The sequence below is a fragment of the Diadema antillarum genome, unplaced genomic scaffold (genome assembly GCF_040938485.1).
Source record: "Diadema antillarum isolate AM-2024a unplaced genomic scaffold, OU_Dant_1.0 seq00000512_RagTag, whole genome shotgun sequence".
NCBI classification, from domain to species: Eukaryota; Metazoa; Echinodermata; class Echinoidea; order Diadematoida; family Diadematidae; genus Diadema; species Diadema antillarum.
The window spans coordinates 2,517,027-2,544,064 of record NW_027271466.1 but is presented as its reverse complement, the minus strand read 5'-3'; the positions used below and the strand labels follow the sequence as shown (position 1 = coordinate 2,544,064).

Below are 27,038 nucleotides of genomic sequence, written 5' to 3'. Positions count from 1 at the left end.
ATCAACCAATCACAAACCAGCATTGTGGAGATAAATTTAGAACTACACTCTTTTGTTTTCAGTGAGAAATTTTATTATGTACTCTTGTGCAATTTATATATTTCACCAAATTTGTTCTGTAAAATATGGGGCATGGAAATTTACACCCTGGAAATGTTTTGAACCTCTTGAATCTATTCTAGAATGGCTCTTTATGAGAGCTGATTTCTTTGCTGATTTTACGATTTTAGTGCTGTATTTCAATAATTAAGTGTGATTGTAATTATACTGATGATCATAGTGGTCATAATACTAAAGAGACATAGACATAGAGCAATACTGATAATTCATCAGTATTATCATCACAATTGTTATGATAATGAACCATAAATGATGATGGTGATAACAAAATGTGTTTATTTTCTGCTTACAGACTCATCAGATATGTACTTCTTATTGAAATTTGATCATGTGTCTGCATACTTCCATGTGAAATGTTGTTGGCCCTCAGTCTTTAGTACCATTTTACATGGGTATGGAGAAATTGTATAATTTGCAGCAGTTACAGCAGAGCTGGTTTTCTGCTGTTTTTTGTTTTTCTGAAAGCAAGCACTCTACTCTGTGTGGGTGTACTATGCAGCAATTAAGATGTTCATGCTGCATGATGGATGACGTGGATATGGCTTAGGGGTTTGACGTTCACATGAGATGTACGGTACTTGTTCAGTTTGCGTCACAATTCAGCGATGTGTTTACGAATGATTTAGTCATTCTTTCAGTAGAAAAGAGTAATAAAAAGACAGAGGTGCTCTTACTGTATGTACAGTTTGCACATTGTACACTGTACATGTATGTGCATATTTGTGCATCTAGATGTGTGTGTACAGTACGTATGGATGTGTTATCGCTAATTGTCTTAAAATTCTGTGAAAATGTATGTTCAGAGAATCCTGGTGGCCATCATGTTGTAATTAGATGGGTATTACTGAAGTTCAATTTTGTTATGTTTACATGGAATGATCCACAACCTTGTACAGTAGATGCCCATCTTGCTTTGTTTAAACTGGCACTGATGAATGGTTTTTAATATATCCACATATATACTGTGGTACATGTATGTTCAAATTTATTGTCTCTTCTCATGGCAAAATACAACCTACAGTAGCACCATATAAGGGATACACTTTGCTCCCTTTTCTTTTTACAAAGTTGAACCCCAGATTGGAGTGTTGGTGCATGTGGTTCTTTCACATTTAAAGGACAAGTTCACCTTCATAAACATAAGGATTGAGAAAATGCAACAATATTAGTAGAACACATCAGTGAAAGTTTGAGGAAAATTGGACAATCGATGCAAAAGTTATGAATTTTTTAAATTTTTGTGTTGGAACCGCTGGATGAGGAGACTACTACAGCTTGTGAGTCATATGCGTACAACAGTATAAAGAAAATGTAAAAGAAAATTCAACATATTTTCACTTTTTTCGCATTTAAGAGCACTTGACTTGCCTCTTTCTAAAGGCAGGGGGAATAATATTACCCATAACATTTGTCGGTAACGAGTCAGGGGAATGTGTACTTTTTTCAAAAGATGGAATTTTGTGAAATTCTCTTTACATTTTCCTTATATTGTTGTACGCATTTTACATCTAAGTTATTCATACACTGCAGTAGTCTTCTCATCCAGCGGGTACTGCACAAAAACTTCAAAAATTTATAACGTTTGAACGGATTGTCTGATTTTCCTCAAACTTTCAATGATGTGTTCTACTAATATTGCTACATTCTCTCAATCCTTATGTTTATGAAGGTGAACTTGTCCTTTAAGTCTTCATACTGTAATTAGCATGGATTCTTGTGAGAAAGCACAAAAGTACACTTATCTTTGCAGTGTGTATGCATACATGTAGTTTACCATGGAGCTGATTTGTTCTACCAATTGTAGAAGATATTTACACTGGACTACTATAAGCAATCATAACAGAGAGTTTATTTTCCCAGTGCAGAATTAACTAATAGGTAAAGTGATGATGCATTTCATGCCATGGAAATTAAAACACACAACCAAAGAACAATTTTAAAGGGAACCCTAGATAATGTAAATAGGCCTACACTGTCCCTTTATTATGCCTGTTGCATCTCTGGACATGTACACGTGTACCAGAAGTGTAAGCCTTTGTGATGTTTGAAATGTGCTATAAATTTTTCCATTCAGTAATCTTTTTTGTGTAACATTTGTTAGAATGTATATTACCCAAAATATCCATAACATCTGAAATAAGAATTAACAGGTAAATAAAGAGGATGTCCGAAAAATGAGAGTTAGGGAAAGAGAAAGGGGGAAGCACGTAAGCTGCTTTTGATGACCATAGACTTCTTGTATAGCTGTTTTCTATATGCTTGTATGGATATAATCATATGAAAAAATATTTTAGTGAAGTGCCAGTGTATGAAAGAACGAAAAAGAGTATGTTGAGTATGTAAAAATATGATATATGAAGAAAGGGAAAGAGATAAATACAGTGTAGAGAGGGAAAAAAGAAAGGACTTGGGCGGCACTGGTAGTCAAATGATTCAAACAGAATGGCTGTTGAAGACGGAACGACGTACCATATTGATTTGGATTGCCTGTAGGGATGACTCTACATTTCATGCTGTCGTTGCCTTATTAGATTTAGAAGTTGGCCGTGGCCTTCTGCTTTGCCTCAATAATTTCTCGCTGAAGAAGAGTCGGCCAGATGCTGACTCCTATTGATTTCCTTCATCAGGACCGCCTCCAGTAATGCACTTCAAATTTTCGTGAAACAATGGTGCGTCGCCGTGGCAATCTTCCCCAAGGAATACTCGCTAATTTGGGCAAATTTAATTGACCGAGAGAACAGCTATATTTGAACTGTATAGATGAGGAGAATGTGGATACTTCTGGTGCTGTTACGTGGGTGCATGTATGAATGATTTGGTATCCTATAGAATGCACTTTTGCTACTAGCTTCTGTGTCTGAGATGAGGATTTGGAAAATAACAGGATGATCTTCCAAGCTCTAAACAAAAACATTTGTAGAGGGAAAGATTCTGGTAATTATATTTTAGTGGAACACAGAGAACAACAGTTGTATTGTGCACATAGCAGCATCTAGGGTGTTTGCAAATTCTCTGTAAGGCAGGTTCTGTAAAATATTTGAAATTATCTACATTTCATGTACCATTGAAAGCTAGAAGTAAACATGCAAAGATAGAAAAACCAGGATAATACACTCTAGAACTTTGCCTACTCTCCAGCCCTTTTGAAGTGTTAAGAACATCTCTTCTTTCTTAACTTTTTTTCTTTATTTTCATTTCATTCTCTGAAATAGGATGTATTGCCTTTCCAACAACTGAGGTACAAAAAGTGCATTATGGTGAGAAGAAACATTTTTTTTTTTTCAAACAAGGTTAATGAGCCTTCCATAAAATTGAGTGACTGTGTTGTGTCTGTGCTAATGTATATTTATTTTGTCATTCAATCATCAAATATATAGGCCTAGATGCTTTACACAGTGACCTTGCCAGGACTTGATATTTATAGGTACAAGTATCATTCATGATCTAATCATGTATGCTCCTGGAGCAATAGTACAAAGGTTGTCGGCAGTACAAAGCTAATTCCTGCATCGCTAATCGTTTGTCAAAGGAGCATGACCCCATCATACACTGTACATTGGAGTGAGGTCAAGATAGCAAGTAGCTGTGATGCTTTGTCCTTTGTGCATTAGAGTTCGACCAAATGGAATTTGATGAGCAAAATAGCCATTCATGATATGAAGATGATATCCAAACACTTTTTATCAAGATGATTTTTTTTTTCATTACTGGTATGATGTTCGTTGCTTACCAAGATAGCAGTGCACTTTTGGTTTACCAGAGCCAAGGTTTTAGACAAGTGAGGTGTCGCACTCTGATCTGTAGTGTACACTTTGAATGGGGCAGACAAAAAGGCAAGCTTTTGTCCCATATTTGAAAGCACACCTGGTAGATTTCACCCGGACTTGGTAAGAATTTACCCTAAAGAAAAGGGATTTAGAGCTTTCCAAACACAGACCATAGCAATGGTATAGTGGTGGTGGTGGAGGCATTCTAAAAGTTGTGGTGGAAGTGGTATTGGTTGTTTGGGAATGGGAGAAATGGGGGTTGAATCTCCATTTGGTAGCAAGAGATAGGAGTAGAAATAGAAATGTTTTCTTCTACTCTTGAATCAGATCCAGTTTGAAGCATATAGTGTATTAAAGGGACAGTACAGTATTGGTGGAGATGAAAATTGGGCTTTTAAATTTTTGCAAGATACCAAGAAAACACTTATGATATAGTACAGAGCATACCATTTTAAGAGAAATTCAAAGTTTATTTGATGAAAATCGGGTTTGGAATGACTGAAACATCCAAAAACAAAGTACAACAAAGCGATCGTAATAAAGTGTGGGTCCCACACTTTATTAGAATTACTCTTTTTTGGATACACGTATCTCAGCCATTTCAAAACCAATTTTCATCAAATAAACGTTGAATTCCTCATAGAATTACATGCTCTTTCATATTTCATAAGAGGTTTCTCATTATCTCACCAAAAAATGTTAGAAATGTGAAATTAGGTCTCAACCAAAACTATACGATCCCTTTAAGCTGTTCATTGATAGTTCCTAGCTGTTCAGGGAGAGTTGTCTGGATTTCATATAAAACAAAAATGTAAACATGGCTTTGGTTATGATGTTCCAGGATCTTCTCCAAATTTCATGACTGATCTTGCAAAATTTATTGTATAGCATATTGACTTGCGTGTGTGTCCCAGTTGGTGAAGACAGGAAGTTGCTTTTGGTGACAGGGGTTGGCCCATTTGGTTCTGAAGAGGGTCAAAAGTTTGGGGGATAAGCACAGTCATTGAAAACTAGAATATGTACAAAATGTGGATTTAAATGCCTTGTCAGACTGTCAGCAAATTTTCCCTAGAATCATATATGTCATATATTGCATTCTTGCATGTCTGAAGATCTTGATGGACTGTGGACTAGTTTTTTACAACAAAAGGTTCATTGCATGTACATGTATGTTGTCACATGGGTAGAGGAGAATCGATCTTTAACCCGTTTAAACCCCAGTCACATAGACATCCGGGATCACACCGGATCCAGTGATCCGGGGAGAGATCCGTGTTGATGCCTTGGACATCTGTGTACAAAGTGTATGTCAGTGTAGATCAAGGGACATCCGGAAGCCCAACACGGCAACTTTTGGAGGTCAAAAACATCCGCCGTCATCCAGGGATTGCCATGTTGGCTGAGCAATCCGATATGGTCCGTGTGGCTGCCGTGTAGCTGCTGTGTTGATCCGTGTGGATGCCGTGTTTTGTCCTTAGTGTAGCTGCTGTGTTAATCCGTGTACAATGTACTGTAGATGCCATGTTTGTCCGTGTAGATGCCACACGCTTCCGGCCTTATCCATGTAGCTGCTGTGTTGATATAGTGTGTCCAGTCATATCAACGCTCGTCGACATTCCCATCAAGGTCTAAACTATCCCGGATCTCCCCGGATCACCCCGGATCACCGTGTAGATCCTTGAGGAGCCATGTTTATCTGACTGGGGCATTACGACGGACTGATTTTGCTACAACACAAATTTCCCATAGACCCCTGCCAGAGTATGCTCAGGACTTGTCCTCAATGGGTTAAAGTTTCATGATGATCACATTTGGTCCTTTAGACAAGGCCAAAGTGGTGGACACTAAAATGATAATAATAATAATAATAATGATGATGATGATGATGATGATGATAATGATAATGATAATGATAATGATGATAATGATAATAATGCTAAGCTTTTTTGATCTTAAGGATGTGCCTTTCGTGCAATTCGCAGTGAGTGATAAGAGTTGCTTGCAGCAGTGTAGCAGCAGTAGCCCAGTATGAATCCTTCAGGTCCTAAACCTGGACCCTGCAGGTCCAAACTCTGGTGACTGAAATATCTTCGGTAGATTGAGAAGTACATGTAGTTCATTTTTATGTATAAATGTAGGGAGAGGTGGTTACAAAACAACCCAGTTGATTATCATATTATCATTCAAAGCTGGCTCAATGAGACTATCTAGGGATATTGAAGAAAAGTGGTCTTGCTAAATTTTGCTTGAAACTCATGATCATATTATTAAACACGTTGAGGACAAGTGCCGAGTGTACTCAGGCAGGTGTCTATGGGAAATGCGTAACATCTCGTGAAAATGTCTCATGACCTCATCTGCGAAAATTTCTGTACCGTACTTTATATAACAGCGTATACAGTATGTTATGTAGTCCAAGGCAAACAAGACATATTACATGTAGATGAAAGTGAGATCTGTAGCTTTCACTGTAAAAAGGTATTCTAAAACTCCGGAGTAAATTACTGAATCATAAAAACCACAAGTTGGGCCCAGCTTTGTCAGCTCCTGTTAGTGTAACCCCATGGACCTACAACGTGTGTAGGTCCTTGGTGTCAATCTACAAATTGCAGGAACTGGCGTAGAATGGCTTGTTCTTCTTCATTTTTTTTTTTCACAGGCCTTGCCCATGGCTACGAAAAGGTTAGATTTGGAATGCACTTTGTATGCAGATCATATTCTTTTCTTTCGTTAGTATTGAAAGTCCATTAGCAAGCCTATATAAAGCATTATATTTTTACCATTGATTGAGTGATCTCAATTTTTGAAAAGTTCTTCCCACCCCTGTACTCTTCTCTCCTCTCAGCGTCAATAATGATTTGAAAAAGACTTGTGTGGTTACCCATGGTGTGCTTGTCCCTAACATTCACTTCTTTCTACCTCCTCAGTTTGAGCCACTCCTTCTCAAAATACAAGAATTTCTCTGAGAAGGATTACTACCAACAAGGAAGCTGGCAAGGGTGTTGATGTACCTTTGTCCAAAGGGCTTTTTACACTTGTAAATTTTCGCTTAGTCCCGTACCAACGGTGGGGCTAAGGGGGGCCTTAGCCCCACCATTGGTACGGGACTATCCTTAGCCCACTTTCTGTTTACACTCGTTTTTGCCGAAGTGGGCTAGCCCCACCGATAATCCCGTACTATCTGGCCCTGCAAAATAGCAGGGTTAGCACCGCAATTGCTGTGCTAGCACCGCAATTGCGGTGCCAAGCAAGTGAGTGTAAACAGAACGAAAAAATAATCCGGGGCTAAGCAACGGAGACGAAGTCCGACCCCCACTGACCAATCAGAAACGAGGTAATCAAGTGCTGCCGGTGCATGCGTGTACGTGTACAGTACACAGCGTAATCATGAATATTCATATGGTTTGGAAAGTACCGGACTAAGAAATACGAGTGTAAAAAGGTCAATTTTCTCCTTAGCCCCGGACAAGAGCTTAGTACGGGACTAATTGGCGAGTGTAAAAAGCTGAAAAAATTGGTACGGGACTAACGATAGTCCTGGGTCAGAGAAAGTCTGGGTTAAGAAACACAAGTGTAAAAAGCCCTTCTGAGAGTCATCTGAAACCTGCTTGTTGAAGGTGTGCTTCTGTAAATATAATGGTGATAGTTCCTTCAACTTTCTGTCTCTAAGGAACAATGCCGTACTGTTGATAGAGCTGCAGACGTCTGGAACGGGAAATATTTTCAGCAGATATTTTTATTCAGATAATTCTGTTATTTTTGTTTGATGTGTACGGAGCTGATCTGTGGGGCAAGAGCATGATGTGTAAAAAGGAACAATTACTCTGCTACTTGTATATGGATTTAGAAGTCGATTTAAAAGCAATTCTTTTTTTTTTTTTGTCAAACTACCATGGCACCTGGCACTTTTTCTTTTCAAAAATCAGGCTCTGTCTACAGCTGAAATATTTTAAAGTTAGAACAAAAAAAAAAAAAAAATGAAACCATATCCCAAAGCAATATATTGTCATGTTTTCCTGCATGTCCGAAACAAATGGTTCTTCTGTACACTCTAGCTATCGTCACTGTGTTGCCCCTGGAAGATGTACAAACTATATGGCAAGTTGGGAGGCGATGATGTGCTCACTTTGCAATTTAATCATATTGACTGTTCAAGAACGGTTTCCTCAATAGTGAAAATTCAAAATATAACTTCCTTATTTTTCATCCGATTTTGATCAAAATTTTACCCTTGAACTTGTAATATTTTACTCTTTCTTATCAGACTATTTTATATTTGGACTGGATTTCCCTTTTAAGCAGCACCATGCATGTGATATCTATAGAGTATACTTAGTAGATAACCCTTTCCATGAGTGGTCATCTGGCATACAGAGGAATTCTTCTTTATTGGTGTATTTTCCCTAGGTTTGTCTGCCATAAAGGTGTTTGCCTACCATTGGCAGCAGTGATTTAAAAATGTTCAAGTGATCATATAGACGCATATGTGTAGGTCAGCTGTATCACAAAACATCCTACCGTATGAGAATTTTGCACTAAAGCATAACATATAGGGAAATATCACTGTTTTTTCAATAAACCATAACTGTTGATGGTTATAGAAATATTTATTGATTACTTTTGATCACAATTTGTATATTTAGCAATATTTAACATTGATTAATGGTTACCATTTTACACTGGTTTCTACCCCTAACTCAGGTTTTAGAAATACACTTGTATTTTGAAGCACTAAAGCGGAGTTTCTGTTTCATCTATAAATGATAAATAATACCTTTAAAGGGACAGACTACACTGTAGAGTGTCATCTGCTGAAACTAATTTTGGATATTTGTTAATTTGGAAAATTTTCCTCCTCATTATGTACACATTTCTCTGCTTCATATGTAGTTGCAAATTAAGCTCATGTGCCTCCACTGAAAAGGTTGAATCCCAAGAAGGTTATTGTGATTTCAAGAGCGATCAGGATGTAGGGCTTAGATACTTTGCTGAAAAGTGGCTTGGTGAAAATCCAAGACAAGAGAAAAAGAGACTTAGTAGAGAAAGAGAGGGAGGGGAAGAGAGAAAATCATGGATTTAAAGGGGATGGCTAGTAACTGATCAGTAAAAATCAGTGGGAATGCTGGGGGATGATTGTTCCAATTCTTGTGGGATTCATTTAAGAGTACATTATATATCTATTGTTGTGTGAAAATTATTTGCTTCAGAACGGTCTCATATTCAAGTAATGTGCAGTAATGCCCCATCACTGTACAGACATGCTAACCTGGAAACATTAAACTGCACATTACTCTGGATATGAGACCATTCTGAAGCAAACTATTTTCACACAACAACAAATATAAAATGTACTCTTAAATGAATCCCATAATGATTGGAACAATCATCCCCCAGCATTCCCACTGATTCCCACTAATCGGTTACTATCCATCCCCTTTAACTTAGTGGGATGTATGGAGGAGCTATCCTTGGAGCAAACTTCATCATAGGGATTCAGTACTGAGATTGGGATGCTCTTTTGAGGGTTCCTATGTGTATCATTGTGTAATAATACAGTAAAAATCCCAAGTTAATCAAAAAAAAAAAAAAAAAGGCCGGTAAGTCACTGAGGTCACTCGTATTTTGCTTTGTAGTCTTCAGAATCCATCCTTACTCATCAAGAACCTAAGGAAACATACAATGTAAGGTTAGCATACTGAATGTTTTAACCCGTTTAGGACGGGCTGATTTTGCTACAACACGCATTTCCCATAGACACCTGCCCGAGTATACTCTGGACTCGTCCTCAACAGGCCTAAAAGGCATGATTGATTTACCATTTGCAGAAGAAGCAAAAATCCAGCATTAAAAGTGCTTTAAAATACAAGTTCTAATACATACATGTATGTGAGTTAGGGATAGAAACAACCACTGTAAAAATTTGAATCTGTAGTATTATTGGTGTTTTAGTATTGTCAAATACACAAAATGTGAACAATAGTTAAAATAAAAATGTTTCCAGACTAAACTGTCTACAGTTACGGTTTAATGAGAAAAATACTGATATGTCCATATATTTTAGGCTTTATTGCAGAAATGTTTTATGTTTTGTGATACAACAGACCTATACACATGCATCAAATGTGATATCTTGAACATTTTTTTTTTAAATCACTGCTCCCAAAGGTAAACAGAACCTTTAAAAGAGCATAAAAAGGAAACATAATACACTGATTTTGTGCATTTCCTATCTAATGAAGTTCCATCTGTCTGAGATTAGAAGGACACACAGGCATTGTGTCTGACCAGCCAGCTTTAGAGATTACGTTACCCATTGAGGACGAGCCCTGAGTATACTCGGGCAAGTGTGTATGGGAAATGTGTGCTGTAGCAAAGTCAGCCTGTCCTCAATGGGCTAAGGCCATTTGAGAGCCACTGATAAAGGCTTGAGTAACAATTATTCCTCCCCCCCCCCCCAAAAAAAAAAAAAAAAAAAAAAAAGAGAGAGAGAGAGAATGATATTAATACTTTAATGCTTGTCATTGTCAGTTGAATTTAAATTACAGTTTATGCATGATTTCAGGGTGTTGGGTTGCATGGTATATAGTGTAAGAACAAAAATGTGCAAGCGTATAACACAGAATTGCTATTACTAAAATGAAATGAAATTATCACAGGACTAATAGGGTATTGCAATCATGAATGTCTTTGGTGTGGGGCAGTCCATGCAATCAGATCACCAAGCCGTGCTGTTTGCTTTATGGAAGGTTAATCAGGAAACCGTGGCATGTATGACAAGATTGTGTAATGCATCACTGTCCGTCCCCTTCCAGGGGCTATTCCCAGAGTCCAGTGATTATGGTCACTTCATTTAAATATTGATCAGCATGTTACATTGTAAAAACTTGCAGGCATTCATTTTGTTACAACAAGAACTATTTTTATGAGATTGTCCATTGTCTGTATAAAGGACAAGATCTGAGTTTGGCTGAAAGGGGCATGAAACCTAAAGATACATTGTATACAAGCTGATTGTGTGAATGCATCGACATTTACATGTAGTAGAACACATCAGTGAAGGTTTGAGGAAAATCAGAACATCTGTTTAGAAGTTATAAATTTTCTTTGTGAATGGGCCTATGTAGTATTAAAGAAGAAATCCAATCCAAATATGAATTAGTCTGATCAAAAAGAGTAAAATCTTATGAGTTCAATGGTAAAAATTTGAATGAAATGCAGGGCTGCCAACTCTCATGCATTGAGCGTGAGACTCACGCAATTCAACCAATTTTAACTGTCTCACTCTGATAAACGAAATCTCACTCTAAACCCCCAAAATGGAATGTACATGACTACAAAAATAAATATATCTCTAAATTCTCTGATATTCCGTGTATCGATATACCCAAGTCCAAAGTTTCGAGATTTTCCCGCGTGGGTGCAAAGCTTAACCAATAATAATTGTTTACGGTTCGCGTGCAAAGACGAGCTATTGGATTACGATTGGTTTCTACCTACTGTATACCACGTGAGTGTAGCTTGTACTTTTGGCAAATTACAGTACATGACTGGTTATGACGTGTGCTTTACATCACTTTACATACACTGACTGTGTACGTAGTACGTACACTGTATGTACGGCCGCACAGCAGGCTGCCAGGCGCTATAGCCAGCGAGGTCGCTCCACTCCCTCACAGTGTCTCACGCCAAACTCTCACTCAAGCCAGGTTCGTAGCCCTGGAAATGGGATGAAAAAGAAGGAAGTTTAATGACATTTTTGAATTTTGCTGATTTCTGCACAACAGTTCTTGTACAGTGGATATGAATATGCAAATGAGTGAGCTAACCATGTCATACCCTCACAATTTTCCATAGATTGTTTACAAAAAAATGACACAAATTCAATGTTTCTGTCATTGAAGTCTGAAACATGATGTTTTTCCTGGTTGCATGATCTCAGAGTAGTGATCAGTTGAATGTACGAGGATTTGAGCCTCGGGCATAATTGCGTTTGAATGAAAAACGGGAAATTTCACAATCTTATGTACAAACTATACGTGGTAAGTTGTGAGGGTAACTGTATAACATGCTCACTTTGCCACTTGCATATTGACTGTTCAAGAACTGTTCCCCCCCCCCCCCAACAGCAAAACTTCAAAATGTCATAACTTCCTTATTTTTCATCAGATTTCGATTGAATTTATACCATTGAACTTGTAATATTTGACTCTTTCTTATCAGACTAAATCATATTTGGACTGGATTTCCCCTTTAACCCGTTGACGACGAGATGATTTTGCTACAACACGCATTTCCCATGGACCCCTGCCTGATTTTACTCGAGGACTCGTCCTCAATGGGTGAAACATTCAACATGGGGGGAGGGCAGATTCTGCAAGAACCAGATGAAGTCAAATTGGACACAGCGGAATTGAACCACGGAATGGAACCAAACACAACCCTGACCCGACCGTGTTTTGTATTTTGTTGCAAATTGATCCCACCCTTCAGGCTGACAGAGGAAATTGACTGGGCCTGTCCCAACAACTCTTGACTTCCAGACAATCGCGATTGATGGATTTCCCACAAATCTGTCGCTACCAGAAAGAGACAAATCAGAAAGGAACAAGCTTTCTTATTGATAGGTCAGGTGACACCAAGATTTGTCCAGACCTCATTTTGACACAGTAGCAGCAAGAAGAAGTCTTAAAATTTATATTAAAAGTCTCTCTTTTTTTTATTAGTAAAGAAATACTGCAGTAAAAAAGGCGAGCCTGAATGGTACAATGTCTTTTGATATCAAGAAAGAAATTTACCTTCAGTAAAATAGGCAAAAGCTGAATGAAAGCAAAGACACAAATGAAAACATATTCCAGAGTGCAGTGTTGGATAAAAAAAAAGTTAAAACCTGTGTAAAGGTCAGTATGTCATCTAAAAGTGGCATGCTCCGTAACACTTCTTCAAAGATAAACCCTGGATGTTTAGAACAATACTTAGAGCCTATGGCGTAGTAGGTACTCAGTTTTGTTCACAAGCTTCCAGTCATTTCTGCTTTACCTCAAAATGAAATAAGAATATCAATCTTCAATATGTCTATCTTATTTTACATCTATAACTGCATGCATATGAATGAAGAGATGTTCATGATATTACAATGTAAATCCATGCAAAAGTGTATAATGTGTGTGTGTCTTTATTAATGAATGAATGCACATTTTCCATATATAAATGTATGAATGTGTAGGTCTTGAAATAATATCTTTGTTTGTGTGTATGGAGGAACGTAGGCTGTATGTATTCATGAGAAAATGAAAAGAAAGTTGATATGTTCATACCAAGACAGCCAATTTGAAGCACCATTGAGACACCAAGTGGCATGAAATACCAGACATCATACACATAGCTTTGTCGCTGTGTTACCATTTACATAAGAAGCTGATTTTTTTTTTGCTGAATTTATATAGCTTTTGCTAATAATTTTCATGTCAGTGTAGACTCCTGAGGTATTTGTGTCTATTAGAGTTACAGCTGTACATCACATTTCATACCAAGAGCAAGGTATCAAAGGGTCATGCAGGGGTGTATCCAGGATTTTTTCTGGGGGGGTCGTAACCAAAATTTTTGGACCTTTACCTTTGCGAGGGAGCGGAGCGACCGAGTGGGGGGAGGGTGTGGGAGGGGGGTGTCCCCCCTTCCACGGTAGGGAGTTTTTGAATTCCATATCTTAAAATGGGGCAATTTGGTGCATACAAAAGTGACTTTTTCGGCATGGCAGTGCAGCTTAGAAATAAGGTAAATTATGGCATACTAAAACTAAGTTACGAAATTTACGAGGTTTTTGACACTTTGCTGGAACACCACCTGGTCACTTTTTTTTTCCTGTTGTAGGCCTATATAGAGTAAAAATCCCTCAAAAAAAAAAAGTCTTTTACAAAAAGTGGACCTCTTGAAAATTTGGGGGGGGGGGGGGTCGTACGACCCTCCTGACCCCCCCTTGCATACACCCATGTCATGAAGTGATTACATTTAGGGGCAAAGCCTGATGAAGATGAAGCAAAAGTTTTCAGTTTGAAATCTCACTGTGACAGCCGTATTACTCAGGAGGTATTTTAAAATTCCAGGAGACAAAAACAGACAGTACATGATTAGCACGAAAATATATTTGATACAATTCATGGGTCAAGTTAATGGTGAAATTCTGCTTTTTATTCATTAATTTACTGAATTATGTTAACTATTAAAATCAAAATGTGACCTACAATGTAATTTAACTAAACTTCAATCAGTTGCAAACCTAAACAAGTCATATACACATACCATATCAATTGCAGGGCAGTTTGAAAAAGTTGCAGTTAAAGGGGAAGTCCGGACGATTATCAGCCGTTTCGTGTGTAAAGAACAATATTTCATGAACCTATTACCCTTTTCCCGACGAGAAAAGACCATCAGATACATTTACTATGATTTTTTTTTAAAATAAGGTAATTCTTCATGTTCGAATCCGTCGCGAGCTGCCCTTCGTACCATCTGTCCCAGGATGCATTGCGCGTGACGTATCGGGCGCAGTTTCCTCAGCTGAGAGCACCGCGAGCGAAGCCCAGCTACGCATCGATCTCCCATTGCACTGCTGACTGCGGGCGGTATCTGCATGCCTGCATATAGGTGTGCCTTGTCGGCGCTACTGCAGGAGACCGTACACCGATTTAGGAGTGCTGTTGCCAAACGCTGTATTCCTTTATTCAAATAATCTTCGTTATATATCTATATAAAATCTTCAAAGATTAATGTAAAATAGTTGCAATGCTATAACATTTTCGTTTAAATTGAAATATGTATGTATTATAATACTGCCGTACTTATTAGTGTCCACCCCATCACTTACAATGCATTAGCTGTTGTCGGGCTGTGCAGGCATACATTTACGTCTGCTGCTGCTAAGTGCTATCACAATCCGCGATCGTTTTTTCGACTTCTGAGTGTGAACAATCTGAAATCAGTCTGTCAATGTCAGAATTATTGCCTCTTTTGTTGTCCGAGACTGTTGAAAAGTGTGTCTGACGGTGATAAAATACGACAGTATACATGTAACTTGAACCGAGGAAGAAACGCCAGCGCCAGCTTGGTACCGCCGCCGCGCCGCGCCGGTAACTACGACCAGCAGCCCAATACACACAGCGTAATAGGGCTGCGTGTTGTAGCATTCAGGATCATGTAAAGGTAGTATCGTGGATAGATATCAATTTAAAATCGAAATATTTCTTCAATTTGAAGACTTACTAGTAAAGTTGAAGTATTGACAACACCCTAACACTTGACACATCGGCATTTTTTTAATGAAGCAATAGATCATGCCGCGTGCATCCGCTGTGTGTTCAGAGACTGTTGAGCGGTACGCTACTACCGCTTGCTTGGCCCGTATCACCGTTGCTCAAGCAGGGCTCCCCCGAGCCAGCTGACGCTCCAAGCAAAAAGCAATGTGAGGATGAAACGTCACGCTGTCACGTGATCTTTCTCGCCGGCGTACAGAAATCGAACGGTTACGATTCAAAATTAGTGATGCTAAAAAATCGATTGTGGCGAGTTGGGAGGGTCTTTTTCAATGAAACTTAGTCATTATGGTCCTTTATTTATGTAGATTTTGGTTAATTTTTTTCAAAATCGTCCGGACTTCTCCTTTAAATGTGGTTTAAATTGCTCCAGCACCCTGTGGAAAATTCCTGGCTGAGATTATTGTGTGGCATTGGTATGTTGAAGCATGTCAGCTGATACGTGTATAGTGTGACATCAAATTTTTGACATTTTTCATCCACTGCATGTGGCAGCTCCCCTGCACTTTAGTCTGTTACTAGAAGATTGTCTCCTGTACCGCATTCACATTGACTAAAACATTTGATCAGATGCCCGGTGTTGCACTGAGACATTGCCTAGGTGTAACACCGCAACAATCCCGTAACAAATGCATTCACATTGCTCACGCTGTCTCGAAACAATTTTGGTGCTTTCCCATGATAGAACATTCACTTTGTCTCATTCATCCTGCAGTTGAGCATGTTTTAATCATTGCCTCTTGTCGAGTGAGGGTGTTGCCTGTATAAAAGATAAAAAATAAAAATATGACTAAAAAGAAATCTCCTCTGAGATCCACAAGTGCAGCGCAAATAAAGCCTGCTGATGTGGATCAGGCTCCCGATGTACCTACTTTACTAAATATGAATAACCAAACTTTTCTAGTAAAGCATGAATTTTTTTTTTCTTAAATTCAGAAATAATTTTACATTGTTAACTACATGTATGTTCCATTATATTAAAAACGTCTTTGCTAGAAAAATGACCAGCCCCCTCAAGACTGTTAAAAGTAGCGTGATTTGACTTTCGAGCTTTTTGTAATGGAGTTGTGCTGAGACGCATTCACATTGCCATCCGTTACGGTGCAACACCGGTGTTGCAACGGGACGCACCCTTGTAAGAGAATGTTACGGGACTGTACCGTAATGCACCGCACCATTGTAGTCCGTGACGGAGTGTGCACCTTCATGTTGCAATCCATCCCTGTACAACACTGGAACATTTGGGCAATGTGAATGCGGTACTTGTGTGATTATTTGTCTAGTGTTCATGGGAACTGAGCGCCAGGATCTCCAAGGATATCGCAGTACTGACATGATGTTGAGAGAATTGTGATTTCCTTTTTCTTTTTTGTCTTTCAGAATGTGCTAAAAAAAAACCACACACACACACACAAAGAAAAAAACCTTGAAAAGGAAAGTCATTTCTTGTTTTTGCTCTTTTTATCTTTCTTCCCCAAGTTAAGCTTTGCAGTCACATGACATGTAGTACACATTGTCTGCATGCACAGTGCAAAGGGGTCATGTCCCAAACCAACATCGACTTCATTGTTTTCTCACTATAGGGAGCTATCAAAGGCACAGACTAACATTTAGCTTGCATTGTTTGATGTTGTGGCAGGGACTACTCGGTAAACACATTTGGTTGTTGGCAGGGATTGGATATCATTAGGGCTTTTTACACTTGTAAATTTTTGCTTTAGTCCCGTACCAACGGTGGGGCTAAGGGGGGGCCTTACCCCCACCGTTGGTACGGGACTATCCTTAGCCCACTTTCTGTTTACACTCGTTTTTGCCAAAGTGGGCTAGCCCCACCGATAGTCCGGTATACTATCTGGCCCTGCAAAATAGCAGGGTTAGCACTGCAATTGCGGTGCCAAGCAAGTGAGTGTAAACAGAACGAAAAAATAATCCTGGACTAAGCAATGGAGACGAAGTCCGACCCCACAGACCAATCAGAAACGAGGTAATCAAGTGCTGCTGGTGCGTGCGTGTACGTGTACAGTACACAGCGTAATCATGAATATTCATGTGGTTTGGAAAGTCCGGAGCTGAGAAACACGAGTGTAAAAAGGTCAGTTTTCTCCTTAGCCCCGGACAAGAGATAGTACGGGACTAATTGGCGAGTGTAAAAAGCAGAAAAAATTGGTATGGGACTAACGATAGTCCTGGGTCAGAGAAAGTCCGGGGTTAAGAAACGCAAGTGTAAAAAGGGCTATAATGCATACACCTTTAATCATGATCCGCAATGTCACCTAGTTTTAGAGAGAATGTTATCCTTTGATATTCAACTGCCAGCCTACTTGAAGTGCTGAATGCCACGTTCGTGCACATTCTTTTTTGTGATTTCGATTTCATTGATTTGATTTGACTTCTACTCTTTAAACATTGAATATCACAAATGAACACAAATAAAACCACATGAGTACATGTAAACTTTGGTTTCACCCCTCCCCCACCACAATCCCCACCCCCCCCCAAACGTACGTTAGATGTAAGTCCACTTCACAGCGTAAAATGCGTTGGTACAGCACATCTTTGATTATGATCTTGCAGAAGATGCATGTGTAAGTTTATATAGTACAAGAAACCATCATCTCAAGCTTTTGCTTGACATTCATTAACGCTTATAAGTGTACCATTTTAAGATAATGTCTGGCAATCTGGAGCAACATTTCCTCTTCAGGGATTATTTTTTAAAAAAGCAACACAAAAACTAAAGAAATGTCTAATACGTGTAGCTCTTGTATAAAAGTGCACAACACATAGGCCCTAATATTATGTTCATATCCGCAGTGGATTCCCTATTTTTTACCTCTTCAATAGTCTGTCCTTTTCATAAAGTTACACACCCAAGCTGGTGCATGTTGGACTACGTGTAGGCCTACATACAGCAAGTAGGCCCTAGATGACATCTGTCTTGGATACCTAGAAGAAATTTATGTTGAAATGAGAAGGCGATCGATAGACGCTTTCTCTTTTTGATGTGCAACCAAATGAAGTAGGTAAGTGCTTTGCCATGGGAATGGTGAGACCTATTTACCGATGGATAAAAGAGAATTATTTTTGTATTCTGCCACAACCCCCCCCCCCCCCCCCCCCCCAATCACTCTAACATAATTGATTCTGATATGTAGCCGTCTGCTCCTCTTTTGTCTTTTCAGAGCTATTTCTTCCTGGCAACGGAAGTGGAGCACTTGGTTGTGAATAAATGGACTGGAGACGCCATCATAGGTTAGTGTTTGTCAGAACGGAGCCAGAAATCTACTTAGCAGCTCTCAACCTTAAAAGAAAAAAGAAATTGCTCACTGTGCTTATTTAAAGATAATAGCTTTTATTGCAAAATGTGGTGGGGAAAGAGGGAGGCGGATAGGGTAATGGTGGCTTTAAGAAGAGGAGAGTGGGGTAAAGCAGCTGAAAACGAGGACTCTGGTGACGAGTACTCTAGGCTGTCGTCATGGCAGCCAGATAAAGTGGCTTGACATTCCTCTATTGATTTTTGAATTTCCAAATTCTCCAGACTCTGAAGTCTGCTTTAGTGATATATGTAAATTACATGTGGATTATCGCTGAAAACCTATCAATTCCAATAAAGCTCCAACCAGACATATGAAATTCATTCAACTTTCAAAGTTTTGAGAAAATTGCTTTTGAATTAAAGATACGGTCAAGTGTTCCGATTCTTTGGCATTTTGTGAGACTAAAATCGGTCAATCAAAAACATAGGCACATACTTTAGGAAAAGCACTCATTTTGATAATTAAAACACTGGTTGACTATGAAATTCAAACAAGGAAGCTGTTCAGATATAATACATGTATCTTTTAGAATTATCTACTACTAATTTGATTGATTTTTATGTTGTTTTTATTGCTACATATTTATATGCTTCTTCTTAGTTTCAAGTAATCCTAAATAATTTGTTGTTATATTTTTTGCTGTTCTTGACTTCTGGCACAATTCCCTGAAGACTTGCAAGGCATTGCATAGACAGAAAGATCCGTCTGTCTGGAGGAGTCTTATACTATTTTTTTGACGTTATCGCTCTCCTCGGAGGGGATCCGTGAAGCCAAACGCAGTCTCCGCGGAACATATCCCCGACGACCAGATACAGAGCGATCTTTCGGTCGAGACATTGCAGAACTTTTTAAATGTACAAAGTCAAGTACTGAAATGTATTTGATTGGGATGAATTTAATAGTGTTTTTCCCCCTAGGCCTTCATGGAAAATATCCTTGAATAAGACTACATGGGGAAACCAGCAGATTTGTTTACATTCTTCAAACGAGTATCTGAAATGGGCAACAATTTAATGCTTGCTGGTCAGATCTTTGATGTGAACTTCATAGCCCAGCGATCTGCCATTACTAATCACAGTTGTTCATATGAAAAGACACTTTCAGTACCCGCCTTTAAAAAAAAAAAAAAATATTGGTGGCTTTTCAAAATCCCTTCAACCTCACAATGAACCCAGCTATAAAATTCCTGAGGCTTAGTGTTGGAATATTCCTGCTTCAACCGATGGAATTCACAGACACTCGCTCATCCCAGGGATGGGATGGAATTTCCACCAACACTCGTGGAAGGGAAGCCAGGCTGTACAAAAATTGGCTCAGTGCAGATTATTATTGTGTATGGCAAATTTCACCAGGCAGTTGTTGACAGTGTGATGTGACAAGCAGATGGGAATTTTAGCTTTTTTTTCTCTCTTTTTCTTCTTTCTTTTAAATTTTGAAAAGGAGATTGGACAGGAACTTTGTTGTGTTATGGTTTGGTATGGTATATGTTGTTTGGGACAAATTTACTTTTTCCAAAAGTAGCTAGGGCATGAACTTTGCGGAGATGCTTCTTCAAAGACGAGATTTCTGCCAACTGTCATAGCACATACAATAATAGGTGCAATCATGTGAGAATTACTGTGATATTCAATACTGTAAAAGTGGATATTTTCGTGTGACTAATCTTTTGCGTTCAGCAGGGTGCATCTTGTAAGAAGTGTTTCGCATGTTTTTAATTCTGTGGAATCAAGACATCAAATACTGGAACATGTGGCTAGCAAAAATATTTGTGTGCTTTTATTTTCGCGCTAGTTTCTGGTTGCGTAAAATGTGCAAAAATTCCAACACCGCAAAATTTACACTTTTTCAATATCACAATAATTTGTCATTGTCAGTGTCATTGGCAAACTACTGCGCCATGTCTGTATAAAGCAAGGAGTGTTCTTGTACATTTTAATTTTCCAAATTTTGTGAGTACCAAGATTTGCAAAAATGAAATGCGTGCAAAAGTTCTTGTCTACACTACATGTTTTATGCTTTGGATGCTAGTGACAATTTGCGAAAATCTCATGTCACATAAAAGGCCATTGGCTCCAATTCAGGAAAATTTCATGCCGCGAAAATGTCTTGCTTTACAGTAGATACTGTGGTATTTCAGTTGGAACCGTTCTCTTCTACGAAATACTGTTGTATATGGCCAGAAAGTACTGCGTAAGCCTCTATGAGTAAACACTGTGTATAATATGCATTATCTCCTACAGTGAGGAAACAGAAATTGTTACAGGTCATGTAATGCTGCCTGTACACCGTGTTCCCGGCAACCACGGCAGCCATGTTTCAGGCCACCATGGACAATACTGAATGGATGTAAAACAACGCAATTAGACGGGATGGGCAAACGTGGCAGGCCGTGATTGCCATGGATGTGTGTCAGATTTTTAAACTGTCAAAAAATCTGACACGGCAGTCCCGTCGCTAATGAGGAATCTTGTATGCTGTGATAAAACGAGGTGACAGCAACGAAACACAACGACACATGGTAGGCCGTAACAAAACTTCAAGGTGGTCCACAGCGGGACGTGGCAGAAAATATTGATGGTCTAGCTTGACCAGACGCCATGAGAACAGCGTGTGATAATTCATCAGGGCGAGGACTGGAACAAACAAAACTGAAATGTGAAGGGGGGAAAACAGGAGAATGTCTCATCTACCCATGATGCACTAGGATCCCGTTTACAGTGAGCGAAAAGGCCGGCTCGGCCGCGGCCAAGCCCGGCCTTCATTTCAGTGTAAACGCGCAAAAGGCCAAATGCGGGGCCAAAATTGGCCGCGCATTTGGCCACGATCTGGAGGTGGTCTCGGGCCGTGGCCGAGCCCGGGCTTTTCTCAGTGTAAACGCAAACTGGGCCAAATGCGGTACAAAATTTAGTCTGGCTTCCAGACCCTCTGCCCGTACTTTTTCTCTGTTCAGGATATTAACCCCCTCAACGTCGAAAACTAGTATAGTTTAAGGCGATTTTGTCCTGCAAAGGATTTTTCCTTTGGCAAAGGCCTTGGCCGAATGGCGACTTCGTCGCCACGGAATCCAGCTGGCAAAGGGTCTGGAAACCAGACAATACCAAATTGCGTTTGTTTACAAGCAGAGCACCACTACGACAAAATATTGAAAGATTTGAATTAAAAGCCCGGGCCGAGCCCGGCACTGTAAATGGACTGTAAACAGGGTCTAACTTTCGGACAGATAAGGCTGACATTACCGCCTGGAACATGGTTTAAACGCAGATTAGAATACACCAAAGTGTGGTGGATGGTTTCTTCTTGGCACGATTCACACTCAAAGCTCATATGGGTATTCTGCTCAAAGTTTGATTTACCACCCTAAATACTACAAATGTACATTAATTTGTGTTGCAATGTAGTTCATGGTGTATTTGAGTTCATGTTGAGACATTCAAAAAAAAAGATAGCACATTATACCTATTATTGCATTATTACACCTATACACTTTTGAAAGTATGAATGGGCCAAGTATTTAAAGGACAAGTTCACCTTCATAAACATAAGGATTGAGAAAATGCAACAATATTAGTAGAACACATCAGTGAAAGTTCGAGGAAAATTGGACAATCGATGGAAAAGTTATGAATTTTTTAAATTTTTGTGTTGGAACCGCTGGATGAGGAGACTAATACAGCTTGTGAGTCATATGCGTACAACAGTATAAAGAAAATGTAAAAGAAAATTCAACATATTTTCACTTTTTTCACATAATAATAGAGCACTTGACTTGCCTCTTTCTAAAGGCAGGGGGAATAATATTATCCATAACATTTGTCGGTAACGAGTCAGGGGAATGTGTACTTTTTTCAAAAGATGGAATTTTGTGAAATTCTCTTTATATTGTCCTTAGTTATATTGTTGTACGCATGTGAAATCTAAGTTATTCATACACTGCAGTAGTCTTCTCATCCAGCGGGTACTGCACAAAAACTTCAAAAATTCATAACTTTTGAACGGATTGTCTGATTTTCCTCAAACTTTCAATGATGTGTTCTACTAATATTGCTACATTCTCTCAATCCTTATGTTTATGAAGGTGAACTTGTCCTTTAAATAATGATCCAAGTGATGCTCATGGGAGATTGGGGCTTATGACTCATGTGTCAGGTTTCTAAATGATCTCTTTCACCATGACACTGTGCGCATTCTTTCTGTTCTACATGGAGTGAGGAGGGGAGGATTGTAAGATAAATCACTTGCATACGTGAAGAACAGAGATATTCTTTGTCACCTTGAAAGCTCGCCCACCTAGCAATGTTTGAAAGCAAATTGGGTGAGGTGCACGTTTCCATCCAAGACACTGAATTGAAGACTGTGAAAAAAACAAAACAAGGTGAATTTCAAATGGTGCCATCACCCACTGTAGGAAGCAGCCATATCTAGTAAATTTATGTAACTCCCTTATTAGATTTGACCCTCAAAACTATATCTGTTGGACACACATGTGCCATGATTAATCTCCTTTAATAATCTATAGAGACTTTAATTCACTATAGAGACTTGAATTGCTGATATTTATCAAATTGATGATATATAAGGAAGCACTTCACCCACCTGCTCCCCTAGGCAGGAATTTTCCTAGTTGTTGCTAGGTAAGGCAAGGTTCCCACCTCCCTTTGTGGTTGTTATATTTTTTTTAAAACAAAGCACACATAAAATCTGAATATGTTACAGAACTAGTTTATAAGGAGAATCAGCTTGCATGCACAAGTTATTGCTATGTCAGGCAATTCCTCAGGCCAGCTTTCTGATTGTCTATACAGGTCTGTTAATATCTCTCCCTCATTATCAGAGCTACGAAGTCTCACGCATTCTGCATGAGACTCAAGCATTTAGGGGCCATCTCACGATCTCACGCACGACACCCATTTTTCTCACGCATCGGGCAAAGTCTGCAACTTTGGCCTATAATAATGAGCATAGCTCAAAAGATTAAAGTGATAGTTGCAATTGAAGGTATATTTCCCTTTTGTCTTTCAAAATAAGTAAAAAATAGTTACTTAAGTATGCACCTGATCGCACCATTAAGAGCTAAAAATTGAAAAAGGTCCCTACCGTGGGAGGCCACAGGAGGGAAAAACCCCTCCCACACCCTCGCTCGCGCGCACATTCGCATGCCGAGATGCCGAGTCATGAAAATCTCACTCATAAAATTTTTTTGAACTTGGCATCCCTGCATTATCTGTCTATCTTTTCTGTCCTCTCCTTCTCTGTTTGATTTCTGTATGCCTTTCTCTTTAGATATCTTTTTTTTTCTCTCAGTCTGCTTCTGTATGTCTATGTATCTCTCTTTCTGTCTTTCTGTCTTTTTGTCGTTTCATTCAGAGGGGCACCCGTTTTGTGCACTGTCCTCGGGTCCTGCTGCCAATACACTGTAGTTGGCTGTATATCCTAATTTGAGTGCAGATGGTGTGAGACATTGTAGTCATGTAATATAAAGCTACCTTCCTTTTTCAAATCCTTTGCCTGAATTCTCTGTGTTTACTTTTCACTTGCCTGCGGTTTGTGCTTTATGTGTAGCGCCATAGAAAACTTGCTCCATTTTTTGCGGCAAACTATTGTCGCTGTGAGCGTAATCTTGTTATTGTTGAAAGCATTCTATTGGGAAGAGGAGGGGATGACCTGTGGTGTATCCAGTGGTTTTTTACACATTATTCAGTGTGATGTTCATCTTACCAGTCATTATTGGGTTACCTGATTGAGTATCCCAAGGTTTTAAAGGTACAGTGGCATACAGTTGTAGTAATGGGAGACAGTTCTCTGCCTTTTACATCATGATGTGATTTGATCTATTCTATCGCAATGTTAGCCCTATAGCATTGCTTTACAATTATCATTAATTTCCAAAAATTTCATTTTTAAACATTCTATATACCAATTATGTATTGTGGTGATACAATACTTGAACACACATGAAAAAACAAATCAAGAAAAATTATTTCAAGAAAAACATGTTCAGCTTCCTGCATCTTTTTGTCTGGACAGCCCCCTTTTTCATTTTGTTTGGGTGATAGCTACCTGGAAGATATTTCACCCAAATTCATTTGCAAAGACATCCTTATACAGTCTCATGCCACATCAATAATTTGCCACTCAGTTTTGTACTCAGAATGCCAGTGCATGATTTCATACAATACAACATCACCCCAAATACCACATGAATACAACTCAGCTTTTTGTTGATCATATAATGGAGAGTCAAGGGAATATGGGAGAGGTGTTTCTTTTTTTGCTGTTTTTTCATAATTTTTAATTCAGGACAAAAATGCTTTAACTTTGCACATACACACAAAAGCACACAAGATGATGACTTTTGAGAGAAAGGCCTGGGGTTTAACATGATTTTTTGGTAGAATTTAAGTCCTGGGGTTTAACATGATTTTTTGGTAGAATTCAAGTCCTGGGGTTTAACATGATTTTTTGGTAGAATTCAAGTCCTGGGGTTTAACATGATTTTTTGGTAGAATTCATTTTTACTCATTTTTTATTCATTTCTTGGGGAGACTATTTCACCCATATCTATGCAAGCCTCACATTTTTTTTTCTTGAAATGGAGTCTATAGGCATACATGTATTACCGGATAAAGATTATAAAGTATGTGTAACTACTTCATAAATTTAGCTACAATATAATATGAATGCTAAAAGGGGGATAAAACCAATACATGTAGTACCATAACCATGGTTTCCTAAAATCACCTGAAACCTAAAAGTTCCATGACTTCAATGTCCCATATCAATGAGAAGTGTAATGCTCAGTTTGATTTTAATCACTTTTGCTAGATGATAGTATGAACTAATACCCCTTTCATAAACTCAATTATGCGGATAGTATCCGCATAATTTGGTCGTAAAATCGGAGCGGGGCAAGAATTATCCGCTTTTTTTCGACGCTTCTATTATTTGCCGGGGTGCGGTCGAAAGGTCACCTGTCTTTCCCGCACGCGTCACCATGACGATTATTCGCCTTTTTCAGGACGGGCGCTCGTAAAAAAAAAAAGTGCGGATAATTTTCAGAGTTTGTGAACACATTTTTTATTGAAATGTCTGCATAATTCTTAGGCGGATAATTGGAGGATGAGTTTATGAAAAGGGTATAAGAGAAACATTTCACAGAGTCATGTACATGTCTTGTTTGAACAGAGGTGACCCTCTGTGTGGTATCACCAGTGCTATCTTTGTTTGGGGTCACACAGGTGCAGTCATAACAAATCACAACCACAAAAATGTATTACAACTGGACCCTTGATGACAGAATTGTGATATCAATATTGCTCTAGGCTTGCATTTCTTATTACTTAATTAAAGGTACTGTTTACCATAGGGAGCAGTGATACAGAAAATGTTAGAGTTATCACATTGTATACATAAAGTGTAGGTCAGTTGAAAATATAAAAAAAAACATCCTGCCATCTCAAAACTTCACATTAAACCTTGAATATAAGGAGATATCACTATTTTTCTCAATGAACCATAACTGTAGACAGTTTATTCTGTTCACATTTTCTTATTCAGCAATACTTACAGTAACATCAATCATATTATTGATTAACATTTCTACATTGGTTGTTTCTATCCCTAACTCACATTTTAGAACTACTGTATTTTGAAGCACTAAAGCTGAGTTTTTTATTTCATCTGCAAAATATGGTAAATACCTTTAAGGCAAATATGAAAATGAGTTGGACAATTTCAGATAATGGAAATAAAGAAGTTAAGAGAGCATTTTTATCTTGAAAAACAAGTGCAAGAGTGCAGATTGATATAATATTGAAATGAATAATTGTCAGTTTTCTGTCATTTTCCCTCTTCCACATGAGTTCCCATGGAAACAGTGTGAGCTCTAAAATGTAACAGTTTGTCCTTAAAGAATGTTTACTTTGTTTCAGCTGTCAATCACAGGCTTTGTTTGCAAACACTGCTCTTCCACACTCCTCCACTCCCCCCCCCCCCCCCCACAAGGATGAGGCTTGTCCCTAACCTCTGACCTTTCACCCCATTATTTCTGACACTGGACACTCTCCCTGTAGTTACTCAAGGCATGAGAAAATAAACTTGAGCTGTTTAGATCATTTCATGCCAGCCAGCATCCAATCACTTCTGAAGGATCGTCAAGTCTTAAAGGACATGTTTACGATTAGAAGTGCACAGTTATTCAAAAAAATGTTCAAGTCATCACATTTGATGCATATATGCAGGGCTCGATACTAACGGTGGCCCAGTGGCCCGGGGCCACCAAAAACGCACGTTGGGCCACCAAAAAAGGTCAGATGTTTGCCTTTGGGCCACCAAAAATAAAAGTTAGTGTGGAGCCCTGATATATGTGTTGGTCAGTTGTGTCACAAAACATTCTTCCTTATAAGAATTTGGCAAAAACCTAAAATATATTTAGATATCACTATTTTTCTTAATAAAATGTAATTGCAGATGGTTCATTCTAGAAAATGTTTTTATTATAATTATTGTTCACAGTCATTTTGTATATATAT

At 38.7% G+C, this 27,038-nt stretch overlaps 1 protein-coding gene across 1 annotated transcript in view; it reads left to right on the top strand.

The window, feature by feature from the left end:
* LOC139734139 (uncharacterized) overlaps positions 1–27,038 on the top strand; it is a 54,401-nt gene that overhangs the window by 16,877 nt on the left and 10,486 nt on the right. Inside the window, exon 3 of the mRNA XM_071644946.1 lies at positions 18,376–18,445. Within this exon, the coding sequence (XP_071501047.1) occupies positions 18,376–18,445 (70 nt within the window). The remainder of the gene's footprint in view (positions 1–18,375; positions 18,446–27,038) is intronic.